The sequence below is a fragment of the Podarcis raffonei genome, chromosome 4 (genome assembly GCF_027172205.1).
Source record: "Podarcis raffonei isolate rPodRaf1 chromosome 4, rPodRaf1.pri, whole genome shotgun sequence".
NCBI lineage: Eukaryota > Metazoa > Chordata > Lepidosauria > Squamata > Lacertidae > Podarcis > Podarcis raffonei.
In genome coordinates, this window is record NC_070605.1 from 7,199,771 (window position 1) to 7,214,845 (window position 15,075).

General features: G+C 45.9%; 1 protein-coding gene across 10 annotated transcripts in view; it reads right to left on the reverse strand.

The window, feature by feature from the left end:
* Nucleotides 1-15,075, reverse strand: part of LOC128412207 (zinc finger protein 420-like) — a 378,482-nt gene that overhangs the window by 215,691 nt on the left and 147,716 nt on the right. Inside the window, exons 1-4 of one of the 10 annotated variants that reach the window (XM_053385062.1) lie at nucleotides 12,131-12,208; nucleotides 10,301-10,793; nucleotides 10,023-10,104; nucleotides 9,656-9,738 (exon numbers count right to left, since the gene is read on the reverse strand). The exons of 8 other annotated variants lie outside the window; for them this stretch is intronic. In XM_053385062.1, the coding sequence (XP_053241037.1) occupies nucleotides 9,656-9,738; nucleotides 10,023-10,104; nucleotides 10,301-10,702 (567 nt within the window). In that variant the 5' untranslated portion in view covers nucleotides 10,703-10,793; nucleotides 12,131-12,208. Of the gene's footprint in view, nucleotides 1-9,655; nucleotides 9,739-10,022; nucleotides 10,105-10,300; nucleotides 10,794-12,130; nucleotides 12,209-15,075 lie in introns of those variants that run through there. One more of the 10 variants, XM_053385064.1, reaches the window with a different exon arrangement.

Here is a 15,075-nt window from a genome sequence, read left to right on the forward strand (position 1 = left end):
GTTTCTCCCCTGTATGAATTCTTTGATGAGAAGTGAGACTATTGCTGTGACTAAAGCTCTTTCCGCATTCCATGCACTGATAGGGTTTCTCCCCTGTATGAATTCTTTGATGAGAAGTGAGACTATTGCTGTGACTAAAGCTCTTTCCGCATTCCATGCACTGATAGGGTTTCTCCCCTGTATGAATTCTTTGATGAGAAGTGAGAATGTCCTTCTTCCTGAAGCTCTTTCCACATTCCACACACTGATAGGGTTTCTCCCCTGTATGAATTATTTTATGGGAAGTGAGACTGTGGCTGTGACTGAAGCTCTTTCCACATTCCACACACTGATAGGGTTTCGCTCCTGTATGAATTCTTTTATGGGAAGTGAGACGGTGGCTGTGACTGAAGCTCTTTCCACATTCCACACACTGATAGGGTTTCGCTCCTGTATGAATTCTTTGATGGGAAGTGAGATCGGAGCTCTGACTGAAGCTCTTTCCACATTCCACACACTGATAGGGTTTCTCCCCTGTATGAATTCTTTGATGGGAAGTGAGATGGGTGCTCTGACTGAAGCTCTTTCCACATTCCACACACTGATAGGGTTTCTCCCCTGTATGAATTCTTTGATGGCAAGTGAGATCGCAGCTCTTCCTGAAGCTCTTTCCACATTCTACACACTGATAGGGTTTCTCCCCTGTATGAATTCTCTGATGGGAAGTGAGACTGGAGTTATTCTTCAAGCTCTTTCCACATACTACGCACTGATAGGGATTCTCTCCTGTATGAATTCTCTTATGGGAAGTGAGATCGTTGCTGAATCTGAAGCTCTTTCCACATTCCACACACTGATAGGGTTTCTCCCCTGTATGAATTCTTTGATGGCAAGTGAGATGGGAGTTCTGACTGAAGCTCTTTCCACATTCCACACACTGATAGGGTTTCTCCCCTGTATGAATTCTTCGATGGGTAGTGAGTTTGGAGCTGTGACGGAAGCTTTTTCCACATTCCATGCACTGATAGAGTTTCTTTCCAATGAGATTTTGTTGATGGGAAGTGGAATGGGAGCTCTGACTACACATTTCTCCACACTCCAAATTTTTACATGGCTTGTCCTCTCTGGGGATTTTGTCATGGTCACCTTTGTTCCCTATTTCCGTTTCATCACAATCTGCAATGGAGACAAAAAGGGGTTAGAGCCTCAGGAACAAATGGAGAAGAACTGAAGGGTGTGTGTGTTGGCTGTTTGCAGTATGGTAACGCTGCAGAGAGCTTGCTGGGGAGACCATGCATTAAAAAGATAAAGGACTCAAAAATAACTTAAACTAGGTTTTAATAAGAAAAACAAAAACTCCTTTTACACTAAGTACATTAACAACCAAACCAGACCCAACCACCAACCCATCCCCCAGGGTAATGGGAGAGCTAGGTGCTGCTCCTTATATACTACACCCAAATGCTGACACACCTTAATCAAATACAACTCAGCAGCACCTGCTACGCTTCACAGCTGTAAAGCTGGGTCTCGTTATCTTACTCTGGCCCTTGCTCTGGCCCCTTAAAGACATACACATCGGGTGCAACAATGATGAACCTTTACATTTAAATAAACCATTCAACATTTCCCCTGCGGTTCATCATTGTGGAACAAAAACATAAAGCATACTTTGTACATGTCTTTCATGTGTAACCTTTGGAAGTGCTTTAGTAAAAATGTCCGCAATTTGATTGTCACCTGGAACATATTCAAATACAATCATTTCGTCAGCAATTAGTTTCTTTACAAACTGTAAACGTAACCGTAAGACTCTAGTGCGCTGCGTATTGGTCTCTGAACACAGGATAGCAAGTCCGCTCTGGGAATCAAGGTAAACTTTTACTGGTAGTGTTACTTGCATCTGTAGGTCTGCAAATACTTGCAGATACCATTCTACATCACGAGTGGCTTGAACGCATGCACATAATTCACTCTCTGTTGTGGAGAGACAAATAATGGTTTGTGTCTGGGACTTCCATTCAAATGGACAACCGTTATAACAAAACACCATACCAGACACACCCCTGCAATTATTTTGTTCCACTGCATGAGATGCATCGCAGAAAATTTCAAAACCTTTGTCAATGCATGTTGTAAACTGCAACCTATAATGTTTGGTGTGTTTAAGGTAATTTCTGAACATCATTGTAGCTTTTTGGCTCAAAAACTGCCTTATTGGCATACACAGTATTAAAATGTTCATCTGCAAAACGTTGTGGCTTCTGTCTCTTTCTATCTGAACGTCTCAGTCCGGAAGGAGAGTCAGACCCCTCAGACTTAATGGGACTAAGTGAACCACTAGTTTCAGGTTGTAAATCATTGTCAGATTGAAGAGATGCCTGTAGGCTAAGCTCACGATCAGAAAACTCAAGAGAATCTAACCTCCCCTCGGGTGCCTTTGACTTTAAATCACCAAACAAATCAGATTCAACAGACTTTTTGTCTTTTTCCATTTCCAGGAATTTCTCAAAATCCTCAGAAACAAATTCCCCACCCCGATCAGAAAACAGGTTCTTAATTGGTTTGTTAAAGTGCGTTTTTACCCAGTTGCAAAAAACTTTGTACTTCTCAAATGCTTGGGACTTCTCAACTATTGCATAAGTCCAACAATATCTACTATACTGGTCTATCAGAGTGAGCCAGTACTTAGAACCTCCTAATGACGGTGGGAGTGGCCCAACTAAATCACAATGTACACGCTCAAATGGCTCAGTTACTTTCCTATCTGAGCACCTACCCTTGCGTGCAACCTTAATCTTATTCTTGCAACAGGATAGACATTGCATAAAGAATTTACATGGTTTTAAGTTGAGGCCATTAACAATATTCCTTGTCTTAATTACATCAGCAAAATTCAGGTGTCCCAGAATTCTGTGCGCCTCATGGACACACCCGGAATGTGGCCTTACATTCCTCAACCCCTGGCTTGACTGTGCTGCTCTGCAATTTATAGGCGATTGGGAGTAGGTGCGAAAATACAGTCTATATAAACCATCAGATTCCCGGGCATATAATAGACGTTTGTTCCCATCGAAAAACTCACACATTGACTTTAAGAAACGCACAGTTATGCCTTGACGAGCAAAACACCTTACTGATAATAAATTGTCCACTGACGGGCAGTAAATGCAGTTCACTATTGTAATGTTTAAAGAGTCAAGTTTAACAGTACCCCTGCCAAGCGACTGCAAGACTTGTGAATTGGCTAAATGTACATTACCAATTTCCTCTTCGAAAGAAATAAACAAGCTTTAAAGAGTCAAGTTTAACAGTACCCCTGCCAAGCGACTGCAAGACTTGTGAATTAGCTAAATGTACATTACCAATTTCCTCTTCGAAAGAAATAAACAAGCTTCGATCGTTGCAAATATGCTGAGATGCTCCTGAGTCCACAACAAAAGACTTCCACTTGGCACGTTTAAGTCTTTTACGATCTGTTGTCCGAGCATGAAAAGCTCGGGGCTCGTTTCTGTCTCTACTATACGATGTCCGCTGCTGGGCTGACAACCGTGACTGACGAACAGAAACAGGCTTGGGAGTACTTTGCTTTCTTTTGGATCTGCAGTCCTTTGCAAAATGTCCTTGTTTATTGCAGAACCAACAACGCTTTGCAGCTTTAAATGCAGTTGTATCACCACAAGTTTGCATATGGCGTTCCTCATTACTTCTGGAAATAGGAGTGCTTATGGCACAAGCCTCCCTTCTATCCAACTCGCCCATTAATCTTGCTGTTACCCCTTCCACAGTTAATTGTGCTGGTGGAACAGCAGATATCTGGCTAGCTATACCATCAAAGTCCTCATTAAGGGAACATAGAATGATAAAAACATACTGAATATCAGGTATGTCCATGTCCCTTCGAATTAATTCGCCGCGTATTGCCTCCAGACGTCTCAAGTGTGCTGCCAAATCACCACCAGGCTGCAACTTCGTCTGGTACAACTGCTTGAAAAACGTCAATGCAGATGCTGACTCTTTTCTAACATGCACTGCTGCAAGACTGTCCCACATTTCTTTGGCAGTTTTCTTATTTCTTATATAGACTACTTGCTGGTCGCTGACTGCCAAATTAATTATCGCCCTGGCTTTTGCATCTCCTTTCGACCAAGCATTAGTCACAGGGTCAGGAGGGTCATCAGTTACATAGGTCCATACTTCTCTAGAGGTCAAAAGCGCCTCCACCCGAAAAGACCATAAACTATAATTCTCATCTGTTAGCTGTGGGAAGACCAGAGCCTTCTCAGCTTCAGGAACCCGGTCAACCATTCTGGAACTCTTCCAGACCCACAGAACTACGCTAACAGGAGAAGGAGTTTCCAAACCTTTCTCAGAGTCCAAAAATATGCAGTCATCCACTCAGCAGCTGGGCCCATAACCAAAGATGTTGGCTGTTTGCAGTATGGTAACGCTGCAGAGAGCTTGCTGGGGAGACCATGCATTAAAAAGATAAAGGACTCAAAAATAACTTAAACTAGGTTTTAATAAGAAAAACAAAAACTCCTTTTACACTAAGTACATTAACAACCAAACCAGACCCAACCACCAACCCATCCCCCAGGGTAATGGGAGAGCTAGGTGCTGCTCCTTATATACTACACCCAAATGCTGACACACCTTAATCAAATACAACTCAGCAGCACCTGCTACGCTTCACAGCTGTAAAGCTGGGTCTCGTTATCTTACTCTGGCCCTTGCTCTGGCCCCTTAAAGACATACACATCGGGTGCAACAATGATGAACCTTTACATTTAAATAAACCATTCAACAGTGTGCTCATTACCTGTGTTGTTTGTCATTAACCAACATATTAATTATGAGATTGTGATGTGTTGTTGAATGTTGCTTTGTTTGATATACAGTAGTGGTCAAAATTATGGAAGCTTTTTGGAAAAAAGTGTATTTCAGAGGTTTGATGGCTCATAACACCACTTCTTTTGGAGTAATATCATAAAATTATATATCAATGGGAAGATAATTTAATCAAGAATGCAATTCAACAAAGTTCATTTAATTATCCGCATTCTAGCAAATGTTATAGCCAAGTAACCAGAGAAAGAAAGCACAATTTGCTTAGGTTGTAAAACATTATAAAATTATAGAAATGGCACAAAAAGTTGACTGGTCACCCAGAAAGAGATGTAAAATTGTAGCATTAAGTGAACAAGGCTACCGCTATGAAGAAATTAGATGAAAGATGGAAAAAACTTAACCAAAGATGGCCTTTCTATATTTTTGAAGAGGTATAAGGAGACTCAATCACTATAAAATCAGACTGGTAAAGGCAGGAAAAAGTGCACAAGGGCAGATAACGATCAAAGAATGGAGAGACTGTCCCTACATGACAGAAGAAAATCATATGGGTGTATACAAGATGACATGGAGCAATGTACTGTGAAGTTGAGTGCTAGGACTGGTCTAAATGTTAGAATTTTTTAAAAAAGCCATTGTTATCTCTCAAGCAAAGCTTGAAATGATTAAACCCATGTTAACTGGACAGTGGAACAATGGGACAGTGTTATTTGGAGCACTGAGACCCAAATCTCCTTGCTTGGTATTGATGGCATGAAATATGCGAGAATCAGAGATTTACATCCTACTTGCATTACACCGACCGTGAAACACGCAGATAGTGTGATGATCTGGGGTTGCATGGCAGCAAAAGGTGTGGGCAGAATATGCGTCATTAATGGGAATGTAAAACGCATCACCATAAAGAAGGCTGATCGCTGAAGAATTGATGCTTTTGAATTATGGTGCTGGAGGAGACTCTTGAGAGTCCCATGGACTGCAAGAAGATCAAACCTATCCATTCTGAAGGAAATCAGCCCTGAGTGCTCACTGGAAGGACAGATCGTGAAGGTGAGGCTCCAATACTTTGGCCACCTCATGAGAAGAGAAGACTCCCTGGAAAAGACCCTGATGTTGGGAAAGATGGAGGGCACAAGGAGAAGGGAACGACAGAGGACGAGATGGTTGGACAGTGTTCTCGAAGCTACAAACATGAGTCTGACCAAACTACGGGAGGCAGTGGAAGACAGGAGTGCCTGGCGTGCTCTGGTCCAGGGGGTCACGAAGAGTAGGACACGACTAAACGACTAAACAACAACAAAACGCATCAATGAAATACTTGAGCCCAAACTGAAGTGTTCCACAGGTGATCTTTACCCAGATACGGAAGCATTTATATTTGTTTGTTTGTTTGTTTGTTTGTTTGTTTTCTATTTCAACAAGATTCAGCTCCATGTCATGTTGCTGCTGAGTGCAAAAGGTGCTTTCAAGATAATCTTATTTCACTGCCGGAATGGCCTGGGAATAGCCCAAACATTAACCCAATCAGAAATCTATAGAGCCGACTAAAGAAACTTATTAGTCAGAAGCAACCCAGCAATAAAGCCCAATTAACAGAGACAATAATTCAGTCTTGGTTTGGCATTCTTACAGCTGCAGAACTAAAAACTTGGTTCACTTCATGGAAAGGCGTTGTAAGGCCGTAATGAAAGCTAAAGGTTACCAATGGTTACCAAAGGTTTCACGTTTTTTTCTTTATGATTGCTGTTCTAATAAATACTCCTTCATAAAAGTCATTGCATTACATTCTTCATTAAATTGTCTTTCCATTGCTCTATAATTTTATGGTATTACTCCACACAAAAGTGGTGTTATGAGACATCAAACCTCAGAAATACACGTTTCACAAAAGATTTACACAAGTTTGGCCTCTAGTATAAGTTGTTAATTTTAAAGTTAATGTTCTTTTTATATGGGTTCAGATTATTATTATTTATGTTTCATGATTATATATGTGTTGTGCCGCTCAGAGTGGCTGAGGCAACCCAGAGAGATGGGCAGGATAGAAATAAAAATTACTATTATTATCACAGTGGTGCCATCTCCAATGTCAGTCGTCTCTTTGGTCAACCCAAGACTGACAGGAGCAAAAACAAAAACCTGAAGCCACTTATCTTTCCTAACAATTCTGAAGCTGACATTTAAGATCACAGAATCACAGAATCATAGAGTTGGAAGAGACCACAAGGGCCATCGAGTCCAACCTCCTGCCAAGCAGGAAACACCATCAGAGCACTCCTGACATATGGTTGTCAAGCCTCTGCTTAAAGACCTCCAAAGAAGGAGACTCCACCACACTCCTTGGCAGCAAATTCCACTGTCGAACAGCTCTTACTGTCAGGAAGTTCTTCCTAATGTTTAGGTGGAATCTTCTTTCTTGTAGTTTGGATCCATTGCTCCGTGTCCGCTTCTCTGGAGCAGCAGAAAACAACCTTTCTCCCTCCTCTATGTGACATCCTTTTATATATTTGAACATGGCTATCATATCACCCCTTAACCTCATCTTCTCCAGGCTAAACATGCCCAGCTCCCTTAGCCGTTCCTCATAAGGCATCGTTTCCAGGCCTTTGACCATTTTGGTTGCCCTCCTCTGGACACGTTCCAGTTTGTCAATGTCCTTCTTGAACTGTGGTGCCCAGAACTGGACACAGTACTCCAGGTGAGGTCTGACCAGAGCAGAATACAGTGGCACTATTACTTCCCTTGATCTAGATGCTATACTCCTATTGATGCAGCCCAGAATTGCATTGGCTTTTTTAGCTGCCGCGTCACACTGTTGGCTCATGTCAAGTTTGTGGTCAACCAAGACTCCTAGATCCTTTTCACATGTACTGCTCTCAAGCCAGGTGTCACCCATCTTGTATTTGTGCCTCAGAAGTTCAGACCAGCCCAATCCTGCTAGAAAAAGGAATAATTTGAGAAAGATTGTTCAAAGAAAAAACTGTAATTTACTCTTTATTGTGGGGGTGTTAGGTTCCCAGGTGTTATAGGGGGCACTGTTGAGCTTTGTGAAAATAGATGAGGTTGGTCCCATAGAGGTAGTTTTTGAAGTTCCAGTCTGATATGGCGATCCCACAGGGAGCCTTACCAAGAGAGGCCACGATCCCACGATTCTCCTCCATGACATCCTTATGCAGAGCTCTCTGGTCAGGATCCAGCAACGCCCACTCCTCGTCCGTGAAACGAACAGCGACATCTTCAAAGCACAATGAACCCTAAATGAAAATGGAAATGTCCTCCTCTGAGACAGCAGAAATATGATCTGCTACACAATGCTCTGTTGTTTCCTTCCTGTATATTGCGGTGTTGTTTCAATAGGGTTGCTTTGCTGCACATTTCAAATATGGATGCTTATTTTATTCTGCGTTTTAATTATGCGTATTTGTCTTTGTGCAAATACGTGGTTCTCCACATTGTGTTTTCCAAGTCATTTTGCCTACGCAAGCATTCCAGTTTGCCTGATGGAAGGATCCACTTTCTCCTCTCCTCCTGAGCTGTTCTAGGGAGTTCCCTCCCAATGCCCTAGAGCCAAATTCAAGGGGTTCATGGGGGCATGGAGGGGGGAGCAATGGGGGGCAGGCCCCATTTTGCAGCCGATGGGGCTGGTTAGGTGAATCCAGGCCACTATTTGTTCACATTTGTCCACCACTTAGAAACCAATTTTAGCATTCATTGATGAATCTTGTAAAAGGTTACCAGATTTTTTTCAATGAATCCGGGGACACTAAGTATAAATATATAAATAAATAATACTATATGTGTGGTACGTTGATGCTGCAGCGATGGAGGTGGCAGAGGGGCGGCCACCACCTTGACCTCAACCGCCACGGTTCCCCTTCCTCCGAGGCTTCTATCTCCTTTCTCCATGAGCCTGGGTAGCCCCTGAATTGTTGGTTCTTCGGTGGTGGTGGTGGGGAAGCGCTGCGCGGTGGGTCAGGCATGGAAGGCGAAGAAGGAAGGCCAAGAGCAGCGGCAAGGCTCGGGCAGCGCGATGCCTCCCTTCTCATCGGAGCAGCCCCAATTCCATTCCTACTTGCATGCTAGCAGGAGGGAGCGTAGATCCCTTAGCTGCGAAGCGAGGCTTTACACTGCCTTTCGGAGCAGCCCCATCCCAACTGCTACTTGCGTGCAAGCAGGAGGGGGCAGGGATCTCTCAGGCAGCTCTTGGCTGCTGAGACTGCCACTGCTGCATTTCCCGAGGACATTAGATGAAATCTGGGGACATTCCAGGGATGGTATTTGTCCGCAGAATTATTCACAAATCTGAGGACAGTCCCTGCGAAAAGGGGACGTCTGGTAACCCTAGTCAAGAAAAAAAATAAGACTGTTTTGAATGGCCATCTGTCTCTAGCATGATCTAGCAGAGATTCCTGCAATGCACAGGGTCTCCTGGCTCTGAGAGACAAGCAGGGAGGGTGGCTTCTGGAAAAAGAAGAGGGATCCACCGGTGGCACTTCCTTATCCTGACTCACCTCTGCCTCCCGACCTTCCTCTCCCACTCGCCTCCTTCCTCTTCTGCCTCTGATTCTGCACTGCATTCTGCCACAGAGTCTCCCAGCTCACTAAGCCCTGTAACCCCTTCAGCTTCTGACACCTCCTCTTCCCAGGCTTCCCCCTCTTCCCCCTCTGACCGCCCATCCTTCTTCTACCTCCACTCCTTCGGCTCTGAGCCGTCTTCCCTTCCTGGTTCCCCAGCTGCTTCCTCCCACCATTCCGCTGTGCCCAACCAGCCCATGACATTGCTCCATCCCTCAGCCTCTGTCCCCACAAGGCAGCTTCCCCTGACCTGATCTGGTTCCACAGCTGCTGCTTCCCTTCTGCCCCCATGAAAAGACAGATCAGGAGGTCTTGCCGGCATCCTTCTGTCACCTGCAAGAGAAAATAGGTAAGCATGATGCCAGGAGTGTCTGCTTCTCTCACAGGTGAAACAGGGCATCTCTAACTGCAGATGGGCCTTTGAGAAAGCCTTACCTGCTGAGAGCATTTGGACGTTTGTGCCCATTTTATATGTTAGTTGTGCAGAAATACATCTCCCCTCCTCTGGACGCTTCTTCCCAACTGTCTCCCCCCAAAGCAAGATGAAAAGAACCCTCAGATGAGTTGGAAAACCAACAGAATGAGACCAAACTGAGAAAAACCACCTTCCTCCTTACCCAGTGGCCTCTCTCTTGTGTCCAATGGAGGCCTCTCTGCCTCACAGGAATCCAGGTCCATTTCTGCAAAGAGATCCTTTCCCTGAAAAAAAAACAAGGATTTAAAACAGAGAATGGTGAGAAATATTAGACAGAGAATGACAAAGACTTGAAGGGTGTGAGATCTCATTCCATGGATGCTTTCTCAGAAAATGGATGGGCCATCAGCAGATCATTATGGGATGTTCTCCATCCTGTTTGGAGCCCCTTGGGAGTATCCAGAGTAAAGTCTCTCTCACCTGCTTTCTCTCCTCTGCCTGACTCAGGAGGAAACCTTCGGCCAGGGCCACCGCCTGGGAACTGGTCTCCGCTCCGCAGTCCCTCACCCAGCTCTCCATCTCCGGGGGAAGGACAGCCAGGAACTGCTCCAAGATCACCAGGTCCAGCATCTCAGCTTTCGTGTGCCTTTCTGGCTTCAGCCACTGGTGGCAAAAGTGGTAGAGTCGGCTGCAAACCTCTCGGGGTCCTTTGGCCTCCTGGCAGCAGAACTGCCTCAACTGCTGGCTCTGCACCTCTGAGCGGAGGGTGTCCTCCTCACCCAGGATCTTCTGCACTGGGTTTTCCCAGAATCCCCCACTGCTCCCAGTTTGGCTGCCATGGCCTCTTCCTGTTACAGGGCCAGCTAAGTCTTGCTCATCCATGTGTGCTCTCAGGAAGCCTCTGAGAGATCGCAAGGAACCCTTTGGACTTCTGCCAAGTTCTGTCTGTCGTACTGAAAAGCTCAAGGAAATCCTACAAAGCAAATACATTGTTTTGTTACAGAATTTGCAGGTCAGAGGAAGAAAAAGCTTCCCTTAGCAAGCAAACCATGAGCTATTTTCTGAAGAAGAAGGAGGAGGAGGAGGAGGAGGAGGAGGAGGAGAGGAAGCTCTCCTAGAAAGAAGATTGCAATGCAAAATGTTGTTGGAGGCAACTGAAGGTGGGGAATGGTTCCCTGAGGAAGCATGGATGAGTCTTGCTGGGAACCAGGGCTGGACTGTACTGCATCCCAGACCATGAGCTATCTTTTTGAAAAGAAAGAGGAGAAGAACTAAGTCTCTAGCCTTCTAGCAATGCAAAATGTGGAGGCAACTGAAGGGATTTATGGGAGATTAATCAACCTGGTTTCTGCAGCCTTCCAGTCAATGCATGAAGTCAGAACCAACTGACAAGAGAATCGTTTGTATCTTGTGAAAATGGATACTTGGCTCTAGTGGGGGTCCTCAGGAGTTGCTCCCCACCCCCACCCCCACTCCCCTGCTTCTGTCTCCTTTTCTTGCACTTGGACTCTCTGCCGCTCTCCAGACAGACTCCTGGGGTGGGGTCTCTTTTTCTTTGCTCTGAGGGCCAGGTATGTATCTGACCAACCCCCTGAGGGCCAAGTGGGCAAAGCCAAAGACATCTCCCTTGAAATTTAGGCGGGTAATTTATTATTATTATTCTGTTAGATAGCTTCACACACACACACACACACACACACACACACACAGCCATTCATGCCAAGGTCCCTGGAGGCTTGGTGAGTAGCAGCGCCCATTTCCGGCTTCTTTGCCAGCAACAATCCCTTTGGCACAGAGAGGATGTGGTCCTGGGATGCCATGCTCTGGGTACGAGGGGATTGCTGCAGTGGCCTCCGTGGGGAGCTGCCCTTGGAGACGACTGGGAAACTGGTCCGCAGTGCAGCAGCCAGAAAATGGGCTGGGATCCCTCTCTTTGTTCCTGGCCTTTCTCTCCCACCTTTCCTTCCTCCCTCCACGTGAGGTTTTCTTGGGGGGGGGGCTAGTTCACCTCCTCGTCCAGCTTTGGAAAACCATTTGCACATGTTTCCTCTGTTGTGCAATGAGGCTGAGCAATGTCACACAGAGTTAAAGTCCCAGGGACTCCTTTGTTTAAAGAAGGGAGATTTTTTTCCGAAAGGGGGGGCGGAGGGCCAAATGAGTTTGGGATCCTCTGATCTCCAGGAAGGAGAGCGTGGCAGACCTGGCCCCTCCCTGATCAGGCCCCCCAGGCACCCTCTCCTGCTGCAGCCCTGGGACCCCCCCCCCCCGTCTCCCCACTGCACCCTCTGGGGGGAGAGAGAGGAGACTCACCAGATCCCAGGAGGGGACAGCGAGGCAGCCCTTGCAGGAGAGACACCAAAGCAAGGAAAGGCCTGGGGAGGGAGGGGCCTTGGCTATGGAGGACCTGGCCCCCTCTTGCTTCCTGGCCTCTCTAGGAAGGCAGCTCACTTCCCTTTAACCCTTGCCAAGCCGAGTCCCTCCAGCTCAGCCCTCTCTCGCTCCGCAGAACCTGAGATTCTTATTATTTTTAATGGATTTTGGGGGGCAACTGCCCCCCTGGCTACGCCAATGCCCAGATATCCTTTTGGGGGTGAGGCTCTTGGCTGGACTCTGAGCATCTCCCTCCCTTGGCCAGAAACCAGAGGAAGAACTTGCAGGGAAAAGGGCTTTGCAGGAGGCAAGGAAGCTCCTCCTAGAATTCCGGAGTGGAGAGATAGGAGGGGATCCCAGGGTCATCTAGTCCAACCCCCAGCAATGCAGGAATCTCCCTAAAGCATCCATGGCAGATGGCCCTCCGATCCCTGCTTAGAAACCTCCAAGGAAGGAGAGTCCACCACCTCCCAAGGGAGACCCTTCCCCTGCCAAACGACTCTTAGATGTCCCTCAAGGCAGCGGGTCCTGAGTTCTAGCCCTGCTGAAACAATTGCACTGGCTGCCAAGGAGGAACCCAGCGAAGTTCAAAATAAATAAATCCCAATCTCATCATAAATGAGAATTTATGCTAGAAATTTATGAGAATTTCTTATGCACGCTTTTTATGCTAATATACAAAAGTATGCTATTTCCCTTTCCAGAAATGCTTAATTGCTAATTCAAAGGACTGAAAATGGATGGTTGTTGTTATTATGTTTAGGGAAGCTTTTAATATTTGATGGACTATTGTATTTTAATATTTTGTTGGAAGCCGCCCAGAGTGGCTTGGGAACCCAGCCAGGTGGGCAGGGTATAAATATATTACTATTACTATTATTATTATTATTATTATTATTATTTATTAAATTGATTATTAAATTATTATTATTATTATTTGATCAGGAGAGTGTTCTCCTTTCGAAAGAGGCAGGTGGAATCTCCAGGGTTGCTAATAGCATAACGTTGAAAGGCTAGGGAAACATGGGGAGCCCTAGAGCATCTGCTTGGCATGCAGAATGTCCCAGCGTCAACCCCTGACATCTCCTGCAAGGGCTGGACGAAATCCCTGCCTGAAACTGGGGAGCAGCTGCCAGTCATTGTAGGCCAGGGGTCCTCAAACTATGTTCCGCGGGATGAATCCAGCCTGCCAGGGTCGTGAATCTAACCTGCACGGCCATTTTAGAACCTGGCAAGTGTCTTAGGCTGAAAGCATCTCGCCATCCGCTCAGTCAGTCCCCGTGTCTTGAACGACCTACATTGGCTCCCAGTATGTTTCCAAGCACAATTCAAAGGTGCTGACCTTTAAAGCCCTAAATGGCCTCAGCCCAGTATACGTGAAGGAGTGTCTCCACCCCCATCATTCTGCCTGGACACGGAGGTCCAGTTCTGAGGGCCTTCTGGCGGTTCCCTCATTGCGAGAAGCAAAGCTACAGGGAACCAGGCAGAGGGCCTTCTCGGTGGTGGCGCCCGCCCTGTGGAACACCCTCCCATCAGATGTCAAAGCGATAAACAACTACCTGACATTCAGAAGACATCTTAAGGCATCCGTATTCAGGGAAGTTTTTAATGTGTGATATTTTAGTCCATTTTTGGTCGCTGTGGAAGCCGCCCAGAGTGGCTGGGGAAAGCCAGCCAGATGGACGGGGTACAAATAATAAATTATTATTATTATTATTATTAGGTAAACGCCACCAGTGTTGGCGCTGCTTTCCCCCACCGCCAGCCTCAAATACCAGACTCTCCTGGCTTCAGCGAAAGCAACGTGAAGCCTCCGGAGCGCAAGCTTCTGAGGCTTCGGGTTGCTATCGCTGAAGCCAGGGAGCCTGCATTCGCTCCATAGGACGCACACACATTTCCCCTTAATTTTGAGAAGTTGAGAAGAACTGACAGTCTGACCTTTGCTGGAGCCAGAACAAGACCTCTTGCTCCAGGTGATGCAGAGCTGCCAGGCAGCTGCCTTTTAAAAAAGTAATACTTTGAGCCCGTAGTTCACTTTCCCAGCAGCTCCCCTTGCCCCAGAGACACTTCTAGCATTTCATCTCCTCTACCTGTGGCATTGTTCAGCAGTGGGAAAAGTGACCTCTTCACACCGGATGTCCATTTGGTATGGCCCTTTCCAGGTTTTTTCCTGCCCCTTGTGTTTGTCTTTCATTTGTTCTCCTCTGTGTGTTGCCAGTAGAAGCCACAATTCTGTGGGTACCCTAGGTGGCGCAGAAAGCACCTAGAAGCTCCCTAGAGGTAGAAGTGCCGATCAAACTTCAGTTTTGAGCTCTCTAAATTTCAATTAGCAGTACTGGGGGTGGTTCAGATTCTGGGGCAGTGCTTTTGGCCAGCAGAGGGTGTCACAGGGCCAGCCTACTTTCCCTTTAAAGCAAATTGGGTCTCCAGCTGGTTTTGGATTACAACTCCCATCATCCCTAACTAGCAGGACCAATGGGGAGGGATGATGGGAATTGTAGTCCGGGAGCTGCTGGGGACACAAGTTTGGCCCGTAAGGATCGGACCGGTCCACATTTGTATTTTCTTGTATTTTGTTTTCCTCCTTTGTGTGTTTATTTATTTTATTTTTTAAGAGGGCAAATTGAAAGAGAAATTGTGTGGTAAGTTGCGGAATAATAAAAGGTTGCGTTTGAAAATAACAAACCAACCTGGGGGGTAGCCTTGTAATCATTTTACACTTAGTTAACCCTTTCCTTATTGTTGTGTATTGAGTCAAAGGATTTTATATCTGTATTATTATTGTCTGTATTTGCATTAGGGTAAAGTAACTGCCTTTTGGTTCCAGAGGGTACAGCTACTATTGGTTCATTTAAGCTGCTGTATTTGGATCCTCTGTCTTATTG